We start from the raw sequence: 12713 nt of genomic DNA, 5'->3' as shown, positions 1-12713 counted from the left end.
CGATGGCTGGCAGTGACAGCTTCCCCCTACTTCAACTCTCTCACACTCACACACACACACACACACACACACACACACATAAACACACATACGCAGATGTCGTCTAATGGGATGTGACATGGATAACAGTCTCCATCGCTCCCACCAGCACAAACACCAGTTCCAGCGCTGGGGACTCTCCGTGACACACACACTGACACGGAGCGACATTAACGCTCTACACACACACAGCCAGACTGGGGACGCTGCTCGGTACTGACACACACACACACACACACTTTTAACTACTCAGCGCTGTGTCAGCAGCCAGGCTCTATTTCCTGCGATGGAGAGAGCAGGTCTTTCACTTACACACACACACACACACACACACCTGGACATAAACACACTCAGGCTTCATGACGAGAAGAGGGCCGGTCAGCAGTATCCTGCTACTGAGACTGAACATAAACACACACACAGATACACACACACTTACACACTGGGCATCTTTCTGTCATCTGAATTATAGTTGGAAGCTGAGTGAGGCAGAGGCTGCAGTCTGCAAGTTTGAATACCGATACGTGATAGATGACACACACACACACACACACACACACACACACGAAGGCGCCCTCCCTTTCTCACCTACACAAACACACACATACACACACACACACACACACACACCTTGCATACAAGGACACTGTCACATATGAACATCTTGCCTTGCCGGTGAGAACAGTTTATAGAAATGCTCCCTTACCAGAACTCTTGGTGTTTCCTTTGGAGAAGCGCTTGTCTTTGTATAAGAGCTCAGTGATCTGGGGAAATAAATGAATGTTTTAAACACACAGTGGGACAAACATTTAACTTTATAAGGTCACTATCCTGTTGCATTTATTTTGGCAGATATTGCTTTTGTGACATGAGCTGCAAATTTAGTGGAAATGGTCATTTTTGCATTTTATTTCAACCACAGAAAACTTAAAAATGCTAATATAATTTTTTGCCAGGGTCTGTTCCTAACAAGCACGTTCCCTTGCATGTGGAGTATGACTTGCAGGACGGGACATCTCTGTAGCACCATTTATAACGGCATGTTGCGGCACATTTAACCTTTACAAAAATCTTAATATTATTTTGGTTAATTGTGCAGCTGCAGTTAGGGCTTGCATTGACTAATCTGCAACCAGTCATTTCTTTTTTAAAGTATCTTTTTTACCCGTAGCCACCTATATTTTGTAGTAGTTTACATTTTGGACATCTTTATGTGTGTGAATGAACTGTGTGCTTTTTATGTTACCAATCTTATCTAAAAATGCCCCTTAAGGGATAAGCTTTTTAACTCATCTTAATAACCACCCTTAACAGACAGCTGGAGATTCACCAAATGCTGTAAATAATCTAACTTTAATAATCATTTTCTCTTTCACTATGGTCCATACTCTTGTATGATTCTCCACAGACACTCAACTCAGTGTGGGCACATTTTCAACGTACCTTCACCATGCTCTCCACATCCGAGGACCTGCAGGGGGCAGTAGAGGACAAGACATGAGCACCGTGTCGACATGCACCACCAGTGGGTCAACAAGACTCCCATCGTGTCAGGGTTAATGTGCAATTTGCTCATAAGTGACGCTACGTTTTGCTTTTAGGCCACAAAACATAAAAAGGACATTTCTGAAAATACATCTCCTTAAGAGACACAGCTCCACCACACACTCACACACTCACACACACTTCCAACAGAGTTTTTCTCCTCTCCTCTCCATGTGTTTCTTCGCTCTCCTACAAACTCTGCTTCGCTCCCCATGAAACTGTCAAATCACAATATTGCGACATGTCTCTGAACTAAGCTCTCTTTACTATCGAATGTTTGTACTCTCTGTGAACTTTGTACTGTTGCTGAACCGGGGATTTAGATTTAATCTGTAGGATGTGAGTACTGTTTTAAATCTGTAACAATATATTAGATTTTATCTATTTGTGTGAGATTTTTTAGATTTTCTCCTCCATTTGGAATATCCAATTCCCTACCTACTGCGTAAATATTTCATATATACGAATTTAGATGGATTAACACACTGTTGGCAGTAACAGGGATTTGATTCAAGTAACCATAATCCTGACAGTGTCATAGCTCCTGAATTGACAGTGTAGCACAATACAATACGGCAAGTCAGAGCAACGGATTTTTCAGTTTGACACCCTCGATCCCACAGTACAAGAGAGGAGAGACTGCAGCACAAAAGCCTGGGAAACCACAAAGACACACACAAAGACACACACAAACTCTCACACACACACACACACAGGCTAAATGATGACAACGTGTGACATTTCTGGCGTTGTCAGCTAGTTGGCGGAGAGGAGGAGAGAGGGGGAGATGAGAGATGAGAGGAGAAGAGAGAAGAAGAGGTCTTTAATGATTAAATTATCCCCTGACCTTGTCTTTGACAGGGGCAGGTCCCGCTTTGCAATGACACGACGCTCGCGCGCACACACGTACACACACACGCTCCCCAAGTGACAAGCCCAATTATGACCCTGTCAGGCAACCTAACAGTCAGAGGAGTGTGTAGGTGTGTGTGTGTATGTGTGCGTTAATGCAACGAGAGCAAAGCAAATGGAGGAGAGGGAGAGGATTCAGACACAAAAAGAGAGGGACAAACAGTTTCTGGATGCACTGGTTTTAAATATTTAGAACGGCCGGCCACACACACACACACACACACACACACACACACACACACACAGAAGACATGCCAAATTCTGCAACAAAAATCAGGTAATCTATTTGTGGTTTGGAAATGAGCTAAAACTCTTTTGCTGCAATCGTGCATCTGCTGTAACTACTCCCATCTTTACTTTATCCATTATGTTAGTTAAATAATCAAAGTCCACTGAGGAGAGAATGTATTGACTGAATTTAAACTTTGAAGTTGAGCTCAGCTGAGTGAGCTTTTTTTGTAGAGGAAATAACTTTGGCTCCTGCAGACAAGTCAGCGCTTTTCTCTGTGACCCACCTCTAGCCTCGCTCAGGGGCCCAAGTGTTTTTGTGCGGATGTGTAGTGTTAAACTGTAAATATTCATAAACACCCCGTCAACAAAAGCCCACGGGTCAGACCCTGGTCCTAGGGCCAACTGTGTGTGTGTGTGTGAGAAAGAGAGTGTGAGAGAGAGTGAGATCAGTACGGGGTCCGGGGTATGAGGGGCAGTGGTGGGCATCTGCTAATTTACATATCTCCCACGGTGCTTTGGGGCAAGAGCTGAGGGATGACTGCCTCCATATGCATGAGGCAGCCGTGTATATATGTGTGTGTGTGTTTGATGGAGTGTTTTTCCCTGCAGCTGCCCACACACACACAGACGCTGTAGATGGTGTGATAGGCTGCACATGTCATAGTCGTAGCATATGCCGCAGTGACCTCCATAGTGCTACGGGCCTCCCTAAAACGCCAGTCAGGAGTTATGAGGCAAAATATGGAGAAATATGGAATATCAAATGACGGAGAACACATTAAGACACAAACAGACGACGGGCTAATTGACTCACTTTCTAAAGCCCTGGATGAGGCTGCCGCGGAAGCTGCCGAGGTCCAACGCAGGGAAGGAGGGATCTGACACTGGGAGACAGAGAAGAGACACAGATACATAATGAGATGGAGAGAAAGAGAAAAGATAAGACTTGTGTTTATGTGGACTGAATGATATGGAATGGAGGAGTCGACACCTTTCTTTAACCAGCACACCAAAACCCAAGAAAAATGAGATGAATGAGATTAATGAATAAATATATGTGTTATAAATGAACTACAATTATTTTCATGATTGGGTTTCTCAGTAATAAATTTAAGTTTAATTTATAAAATGTCAATGAATTGTTAGAGATGCCCGTGAACAGTTTCCAGTGCCTGCAGCAGTACCTTTAAATTGTTTGTGAGACCAAAAGTGAGCCAAATTATCCGCAGAGATCTCTTCCTCTCCAAAAGCAAAGGGACCCAGCGATTCGTGTTACAAATCAGTGTTTCTCTGACACTGTTCAACACTGCAGGGACTGGATTTGCTGCCAACATTTACTCAGCTTGTGTCTCTGAAAACTTAACATCCAGACATCCAATGACTAAAATCCTTCATATGGTTAAAAACAACCAAGATCTATCATAAAAATGTGGCTTAAAACTGGATAAAAAGTCAATTTATGTCCGTTCCTAACAGACAACCACGACCCTGACGCATGTGCAAAGCAATATGACGCCACTGACAGGCCACAGCGACCACATGGACCTTGTCCTTGGTTAAAATCAGATTCCTCTGGGTTTGAACACTGTTGGAAAACTTTAGGATAATGTAAGTAAGATTGGTCTATTTGTTTTTAGACATTTTAAAGTGAAAAAGTCACACATCTTTAAGAAGCTGAAAGCAGCATAGGCTTGATTAACTTTTCAGAGGAAGCTTTTTAGGGCTGCGCTGTGTTTATGGCAATAATGCATACCGAAGAGAAAACACTGAAAACTGTCTTAATGTGAGGGGAAAAAATCCATTGGGGACTTTCTGAAATACATAAAGCGGCAACAGAGCGACGTATGTGAAAACGAGCGGTGGATGTTTGAGACTAAAACGAGATGAAAGACAGAAAACAGGAAGAGTCATCCATTATTTAACAGCCTTCTCAATCCCGTCCCTCCGCCAGTTGAGGCGCCTCTCGTTCTCGCTCTTTACATATTCACACAGACTAATCTCTTAAAAGGCCTGATGAGCACAGAGGAGTAAGTGGGCAAATGTATGAGTGCGTGTGCGTGTGTGCGTGCATGGGTGTGTGTGTGTGTGTGTTAACGCTGGTCCAATTAGCCCGCAGGCGAAGCAGCGATTTTTATGATGATGGGTGCTCAAGATGCAGTAGAGCTTCTGTGGAATGTGTAAGTGTGTGTGTAAGCGTGTGTGTGTGTAGGCTTACATTTGGTGTATAGTTCAGCCAGGTCTCTACCAGCAATCAAGCGAACCTCTGAAGCCATGAAGCCCTCCGACTCAAAAGACACTTCAGCATCCTGGACAGAAAAAAAATCACTTTTAGGAGCAAAAACTTTTTCATACATACTGGCCACATGTAAACACACACATACACACACGTGTGTACACACACACACACACACACACGCGCGCACACACACACACACACACACAGATTACCTCCAAGGCCTGTCGAGCTGCTTCCATGCTGGGGAAGGTTGGGATGATGTAGCTGTATATAGTCTCCACATCGAGGCACACCTCAAGCTCGTTCATGCCCTTCACCACCTCGAGCATACCTACAAAGCACACCGGCAAAGAAATTAAGCTTTTTGTCCATGAAAACACAAGTTGAATGGTTTTTGTGTAGTGACAGCAGTTTCACAAATATTAACAATATTTGATTCAACAGCCATACCAAAAAAAAAAACACCAAGAGTATGTGTTGTGATTAAAGGTTTGATTTGGATTACATTATTAGTCCACAGAACAGCAGAAAATAGTGAAAATGTTCCCAGAATCTAAGGTGGTGTCTTCAAACTAATCGTCTCAAACCAAAGAATATTCCATTTGTGATGAAATAAAACAAAAAAAAGTTTAGACGCTGTAACAAGTGCTGATTTAAACCAGCAACACTAAACTTTTGGCCCACGGGCCCGTGATAGGGTCCTGTGTGGTCCAGTAACCATTTTCTAATTCACAATGAAAGTAAACTGATTCACACTGGGATTTTTGTGTACTTTGAATATGAATAAGGTTCCAGTGTGCATAAAAAAGCATCAAAAAAGACCTTGTTCATACAAAATAAAGGTGTCAGACCCCCCCGACAGATACAGATACAGGTAGAATATGTCCGTGTGGTGACAGATGTAACTGAGCATATTTGGATCAATGGTCAAAACAAAAACATGTGAGTATGAGATTAGTTTCTTGTCTGTGCATCCCTGAAATTCAGGACAATAACAGTTTGGGGTGAACACACTTTTCTGTTTGGCTGTTTTAATCCAATCACATGCTGCACTTCTACAGATACAAACACTTTCCTCCACTCACTCTCATGCACAGGCCCCCGAGCTGTGTGGGCACTTTCAAATATGGGTCTAAGAAATGAGCTGGCACACACTTTCTCTCGCCCCTTCAGGTAAATGGCCAGGCACCCCCCCAACAAACACACACACCATCAACAAAATGCTAATTGCTGCTCCCCTCTCCACCTTGGACTGTAGGATACGTGTACATAAACACGCACTCGTCCTGAAGTGGACTCCTGCACCATCACCCTGCTCTCCAGCAGAGCCCCGAGGTCCTGCCCCAGGGAAGGAGGCCAAAACAGCCACATGCATATGGAACAGCCACACGTACACTCTCAAAACACCCGCAAGTGTGTTTGTGCACATGTGGAGGAGGCAGTGCAGCACTTTGCATATGTCTGGAAGCGTGCCCATAAAGGACACTGGCCTCAATGAAGGCATGTACGGGCCCCCGTGTGTGTGTGTGTGTGTGTGTGTGTGTGTGTGTGTTCATTCTCAGTGTGTGTTGCTATGTGGTTCAAGGTGCATCTATATGCTATATATGACCACATTCAGTGTACCAATACACCTTGTTCCCATGCGGACTTCAGCAAACTACCTTAAAGTGCTTCCTTGAGTTGACACACCTCAAGACGCTGTGTGTATTTACTCTCCACTCAGGTTTTGAAACACACACACACACACACACACACACACATACATATATATACAGCTCTGTGTTTCTGCAGCCTCTTGGGACGTATGTGTTCACCTGGCAGTCTCTCTCTTTAGCTGAATAAAATATGAGTCCCGGGCTTTTATACGCCATTAAAACCTGCGGCTAGGGCTGCATTACCCCAGGTACAGCTACCTGAACCACTCCATCCATCCATCTGGCCTTCTCCTCCATCCATATCACTCATTCATCCACCCCTCTCACTATCCATCTACCCTGCTTTCAGGAAAAGGAGAAAAAGTAAACAGGCGATCTTCTTCTTTCTTCTCAATGGAGGATCCGTCCATTCTGTCGTCCGCCCGTCCATTCTTACCCCCTAATCGCTTTCATCCAGGCTTTTTTTATGAAAGAAGAGAGGTAGCTCCTGCTTTCCTCCTGAATAATCCATAATCAATTTCACGGTGAGCCAGACATACAGAAAACAAGTGAATGGAGAGCTGGAGGTATAAACGCATAAGCCAGCCGTCTCACTCTCTCGTGCTTTCCGGCTTCCGCGTGTGAGCTTTCATGATCATCAGCACTTTTCTGTTGTCCAACAAGCACGTTAGTGTTGTTTTTTTGTCAAGTCAAGTCTGTGACAAAGAGCTTTTAACCCTTTGAACCACAGCCTGCTTTGCTCAATTTTCACTCCCATTATTTACAGGCTTGTGGCCTTAAAGGCGCGGCATGTCTTAGCTAAGCAGTAATAAGTCAGGCTTCTAAGAAGTGACATCCGTTTGGCCTGTGAGTGCTACTGCTTACTTTCTAGGGCAGCTTTACTGAAGCAAAACAAGCTTTACACATAACATTCTCACGTCTGGATGGTAAATATGAAACTACTGCCTTTAGCCAGTTATCTAAGCTTCGCACAAAGACTGAAAACAGAGGGAACAGGTAGTCTGCTCTGTCTGATGAGCTACCTAATCAGTGTTGTTTAATCTGTACAAAAACTGGAGAGTAAAAACGACACTAGGGGTGTTGAGATACACTGGTGATAACCGTGATATTTCAAATGATATATATGATATCATGTTAATAATACACATATGAAGTATCGTGTAAACAATCCAGTGCCTCTTAAATAATTTCCCTTTCTTTCTGTTCTCGCTTTGTCTTCCTCTCCGCCTCACTAAAGTCAGATTTTGAGTGTAATCCATATGCGAAAAAATAGACAAAATGCACAATAAACAAAGTGAAAGATGAATTTACTATTACTATTACTATAGCGATAATGTCGTTATCGTGATTTCTATTGGAAACAATAATCATGTCAGTCATTAATGATACTTTGTGGTTTCACAGGGGTTATGTCTTATGACTATTTCTTGGCCGGGTGCCGAAATTTCCTTGATCTCCCACTGGCTGCCTGACAAACTAAAGGCCTTTGCACACTGAGTCTGTTTTGGGGGTTTTTTGGTCCGAAATTGTCGCACATCTAAAATTAAATTCGACTTCACGGTGTGTCAATCACGCTTGCACACAAAGTACAAAACTTTCATCCGTCAATAAAATTTTCAGAGGTTAGATTTTCTGTCTTTTTTGCATCCGCCAGAAGCCTTTTGAGACGCCTGACCAAGAATCAGTGAAAAAAAAATAATGTTGCGGCGGGACACAGTTGAAACAAGACAGAAGAATGGGGTGCATAGAACCATTTAATAACTCTGAAAGGGTCACTCTGAACATGTCCGAAAGTAATATTCAGGTGGATGATGAAGAGGAGGAGGAAGATGTGGACCGCACACAGAAGGTGGAGGACAGCTCCGCTCCTTCATGCAGCTGCGGTACCAAATGCAAGACAGAGAGGGAGTGGTGACAGTCAGAGAGGTAACTCATGTGAAGCAAGGCAAAGGAGGAAACACGTCCTCTCATTTTGTCACGTATTGTGAGTTTTCACAACGAATAGAATGAGAAAATGCATCAGGATCACTGTGCAAGGTTTCTGTGTATAACGATTGTTTTTGGAAGACGGATTAAAAAAATTCATTGTAAAGAACGGGCTCAGTGTACAAAGGCCTTAACAGTGACATCAAGACACCAAGAGAAGACCAGAAAGTAAGTACTGTTGCATGGATTGTGACGATGGGTTTGGTAGTCTTAATTAACCTAGTTGTGATTTTTGACACAAATTGCCAAATGTGGTTCCTTTCAACCACCTCAGCTTCCTCCCATGACTGCCGTGTGAAGGTACGTGACACTGTGCATCCTGTATAACGTCTCCATAGTCTAACAATACGGACTGGTTTAACGCAACTCAAACTAAAGTGCTTTGAACTACACCAAAAAAAGCGAAGACACAACATAAAATAATATGTGATATTATGTAGTGTCATTTGACCTGTTCTCCCTTTAGGTCTTTTACTTTTCCCTCCATAATCCTCATGTCAGGAACCCTTTCTGCCTTCTCCCCTGTCTGAACAATTTAAATAAAGATTGGGCAAAGAGGAGAATTGAGAAGAGTAGAGGCCTCTCCAGGTTGGTCAGCATAAAGCCTGACATACCATCCGGGCAAGAAGTATCAAAGTAGTGAGTTAAGCATGGCAGTGGTCACAAGATATCATCATCAGATTCATGTCTTCAGGTTAACTGTCACACACGAGAAGTGAGGACGGAGAAACGAGAGGAAAAGAGGAGTGGAGTGAACCGGTCGCTGTCATCTCCTCCCGTCCTTGGACATGAGTACCTGTCACTTCTCCTTTTCTTTCTCCCCCAACACCATCTGTCGCACCATCTCTCCGCGTCTATGACTCTCTAAAGGTAGACTTTGTCTGCTGCGAGGCATTGGCGGGTTGTTGTTTGAAAACAGTACAAGAACACTTCAATCTTATGAGGTAAGAAAAGTGACGATTTCATGCTCGCTTGCTTTTTTTTCCCCTTTAATCAAGGTGATGCCTGGCGCTCATCCCATCAATTAACTCAGCTGAGGCTGGAATAGAGTTCATGGAGGACGACATTACAGACTGCCGTGCTTCTTTAATGCAGCCCACTCCACTTTAAAGAGCCGTATTAAAGGAAGAGTTAAAGGGGTGAAGATGAGGTCACATAAATAGAGTCAGGTGTGGGTGGCCAGGAAGGAAAGCGGACTATACAAGAGAGCCTTTATATCTCTCATCACCCAAAACACACAAGGCCAGAAACACTCTCTTCCTCTGCACTTTCCCCTCCCTCTCCCTCCCTCTTTTTCTTGCTCCACCATGTCAGAAGTGATAAGAGCGCGCTGCTTCGCCAGGACTGACAAGCGGTGACTAGCTGGCGGCAGGTGGGAAGTATGGCCCAGCATATGCTTCCGCTAAACCCGCCAAATCCACACCTCATCAAAATGCAAAGGGATTTTTTTTCCCCCCTTCCTCCCCATCCCTCCTCCGTTGCTCTCCTCCAACTCTACGGCTCTGGCCTCTCTGCCCGCTAGTGACACCTGTGGACAAAAAGTGACACGGCGCTTAATATTTCATGGGCCATGCACAGTGGGGCGCGTAATCCAAAGTGAATTCCCTCAGAGCGCTTGCATTTACATGAAATCAAGTCACTCCTCATCAGTCACATCACCTGCACTGCCCCCCGAAAGCCCCCCACCTCTCCTTCACAAATGTGGTCACACACACACACACACACACACACACACACACACACACACACACACACACCTCCTGCAGCCAGGGAGTGTGTAAGAGAGGGAGAGAGAGAGAGGGGGGAAAAAAGAGGCTGCATCATTCATGAGGGTTAAGGCTAACACCATCGGAAACGAGCCACTGGTGTGTTAGAAAAAGAGAAGTTTCTCCACTTTTCTTCCTTCCGTCGGTCCGTCTCTCTTTCCGCACTGCGATAACTAAATGGATGCAGTCTGATGTGTTTGTGTGGCTTTGAGACTGTGCGGTCGGTTGGGGAATTGGAGTACGAGTATGTGTCTACGTGTGTGTGGTTGTGCATGTTTAAACTCATGTCTAGTCCTCTTCTTCATGCTGCCAAGGAAGGCGCTGAGGCATCTCACCATTCAAACTGAGAATCTGTCTGGACCACACACTGAAGTCAATCTGCATCGTCGCCACACTGGTCAAACCGGCTTCTCCTCCCTGCCAGCTCAGATACTGTCAATTAGCTGACAGGGGAAAAATACATCATTTATTAATCGCTCTAAAAAACCCCAAAGAGAGAGCCAGAGCTCAGCATAAATAAAGCACTTAAAAGCCAAGCTGCTGCTGAACGTATTTGACAGGGTACGTTCATAATGAGTTGTGAATTCTGACAAGTCTCCAAATGACGGCTATCTGTCACTGACACGATTTCAGCCACAAGCTCATCGCTGACAAAAACAAAGGAGGGAAATAACCTTCAGCAGACAGAAATTGGGAACGGGAATATTCCACTAAACTGCACGTGCTGAGCCATAAACTGTCTTAAGATGCAGACAGAGAGGACAAACTTTAAAACATGGATACCAGTTTTCCATTTAGCGTTGGACAAAGTGTCAACACTGGCTTAACGCTCAGTAGAAAAGGAACGCCTCATGTCCAGCCACTCACTCAGTGAAGGCAATGGGACAAGCAATTTCAGGGTTCCCATACCCAAGGACTTCCCATGTCCAATTTCCTCAAGTTCAAGGACCCAAGTCATAGTTCAAGGTCAAACATCAAATCTAATTTGCTGCAGGCTCCGCATCAGGCCACATGGACGTCCAGCTGATCATTAACAAGCCTTTGGTGAGCCTCAAGTCCTGGAATTTACATTTTCAAGGTGTAGCTTAAGGTTGTCTTAACGTTAGCCTTCTTGCCACTGCTATACCTGCATCATTTGACTTCAATCACTCAGGCACGCATGATACCATCGCACTTATTCAAGGGAGGTGGCAAGTGACAGTGACACAGCTACAGGAGACCCATGCGCAGACAGTAAATACAAAAAGAACTTCAAGCACTTTCAATGACTTGTCTATTTTTTTGTCTCTTTTCACAGATTTCAAGGACCCATGGGAAGATCTGGGTGAAAATCTGAGCGTAGGAACGATCTGAGGAAAGCCACTGGAGCAAAATGACCTCTGACCCCGCAGCCTCAGACCTGTATGTGCATTCCTGTAGTGTGATTGCATGTGCTTCACGCTACTGAGCCCCCCTGAGTCCGCCAACAAGGAGACCTAGGTGCCCCCTGCTATGGGGCAAAGGTCGCTGGATCAACCATCCTCACACACTACTGTGCACCACTTCCTTTCAGCAGCTTTGGAGCACTTGATACAGTATCAGCTGTAACACAGAGTCAGTTTGTGCAGGAAGTGCCATAACACTAGGTTTACTGTTGGACATTTCATCTTTTCTGAGAGGACATCCACTGGTTTTGTTGCCGAAACACTGGTTTCTGAGAAAATATTATCTTAACTGTAATCTATAAATTTATTAGCCTGAAGCCTTCGTTCAGTAAACAAACAAAAAGAAACACAATTGATTGGTAACAACATGTCCTTTAGCCGTGCACCCAGGAGGACACAAGAGGCCAGAATTTGGAGACCAAGAAGGGGAATAAAAACGATGACATTCATGTCTGAGCGCACTCTCTGAAAGTCAGAGTGTCTTTTTGGTTCGCCTGTCCAAAGTGGCCGTCATGACGAGTTCTAAACTTTGCAATCTATTTCTAGAGCTCTCCAGAGAGACCTGTATGTGTGTGTGTATTTGTGAGGAAGTGTGCATGTATGTGTCGTTTCATCTCCTCCTGCTCTAACTCTCTCACGCAGGGATCGGACTTCTTTGCCCTTGACTGCCCCAGCCCGGTGAAATCTGTCCCAGTTGGACCACTCTGTAGGGCATTAATATTTGAGGGAAACGCTCCTTTAAAAGCTCTTTCTGGTACAGAGGACTGAGGAAGTCATAATCCCCCTTACACCACAAAAATACCACACATACATGCTCATAAACTGTGAATATCATGCTCTCTATGTCAGATTGGACGTGCAAACAGCTGGTAGGCACATTTTTTTTCCTTCAAGGGGCCATCCATTAAGTTCTCACATA

At 44.4% G+C, this 12713-nt stretch overlaps 1 protein-coding gene across 1 annotated transcript in view; it reads right to left on the bottom strand.

Moving 5' to 3' along the window:
* Positions 1 to 12713, bottom strand: part of lrpprc (leucine-rich pentatricopeptide repeat containing) — a 77190-nt gene that overhangs the window by 58309 nt on the left and 6168 nt on the right. Inside the window, exons 12-16 of the mRNA XM_050070943.1 lie at positions 5176 to 5294; positions 4943 to 5033; positions 3542 to 3611; positions 1483 to 1510; positions 746 to 803 (exon numbers count right to left, since the gene is read on the bottom strand). Coding sequence (XP_049926900.1) covers positions 746 to 803; positions 1483 to 1510; positions 3542 to 3611; positions 4943 to 5033; positions 5176 to 5294 — 366 coding nt within the window. The remainder of the gene's footprint in view (positions 1 to 745; positions 804 to 1482; positions 1511 to 3541; positions 3612 to 4942; positions 5034 to 5175; positions 5295 to 12713) is intronic.

Source organism: Epinephelus moara, chromosome 19, assembly GCF_006386435.1.
Source record: "Epinephelus moara isolate mb chromosome 19, YSFRI_EMoa_1.0, whole genome shotgun sequence".
Lineage (NCBI taxonomy): Eukaryota > Metazoa > Chordata > Actinopteri > Perciformes > Serranidae > Epinephelus > Epinephelus moara.
The sequence above is the reverse complement of the archived record's forward strand: the minus strand, read 5'-3'. Positions and strand labels throughout refer to the sequence as shown.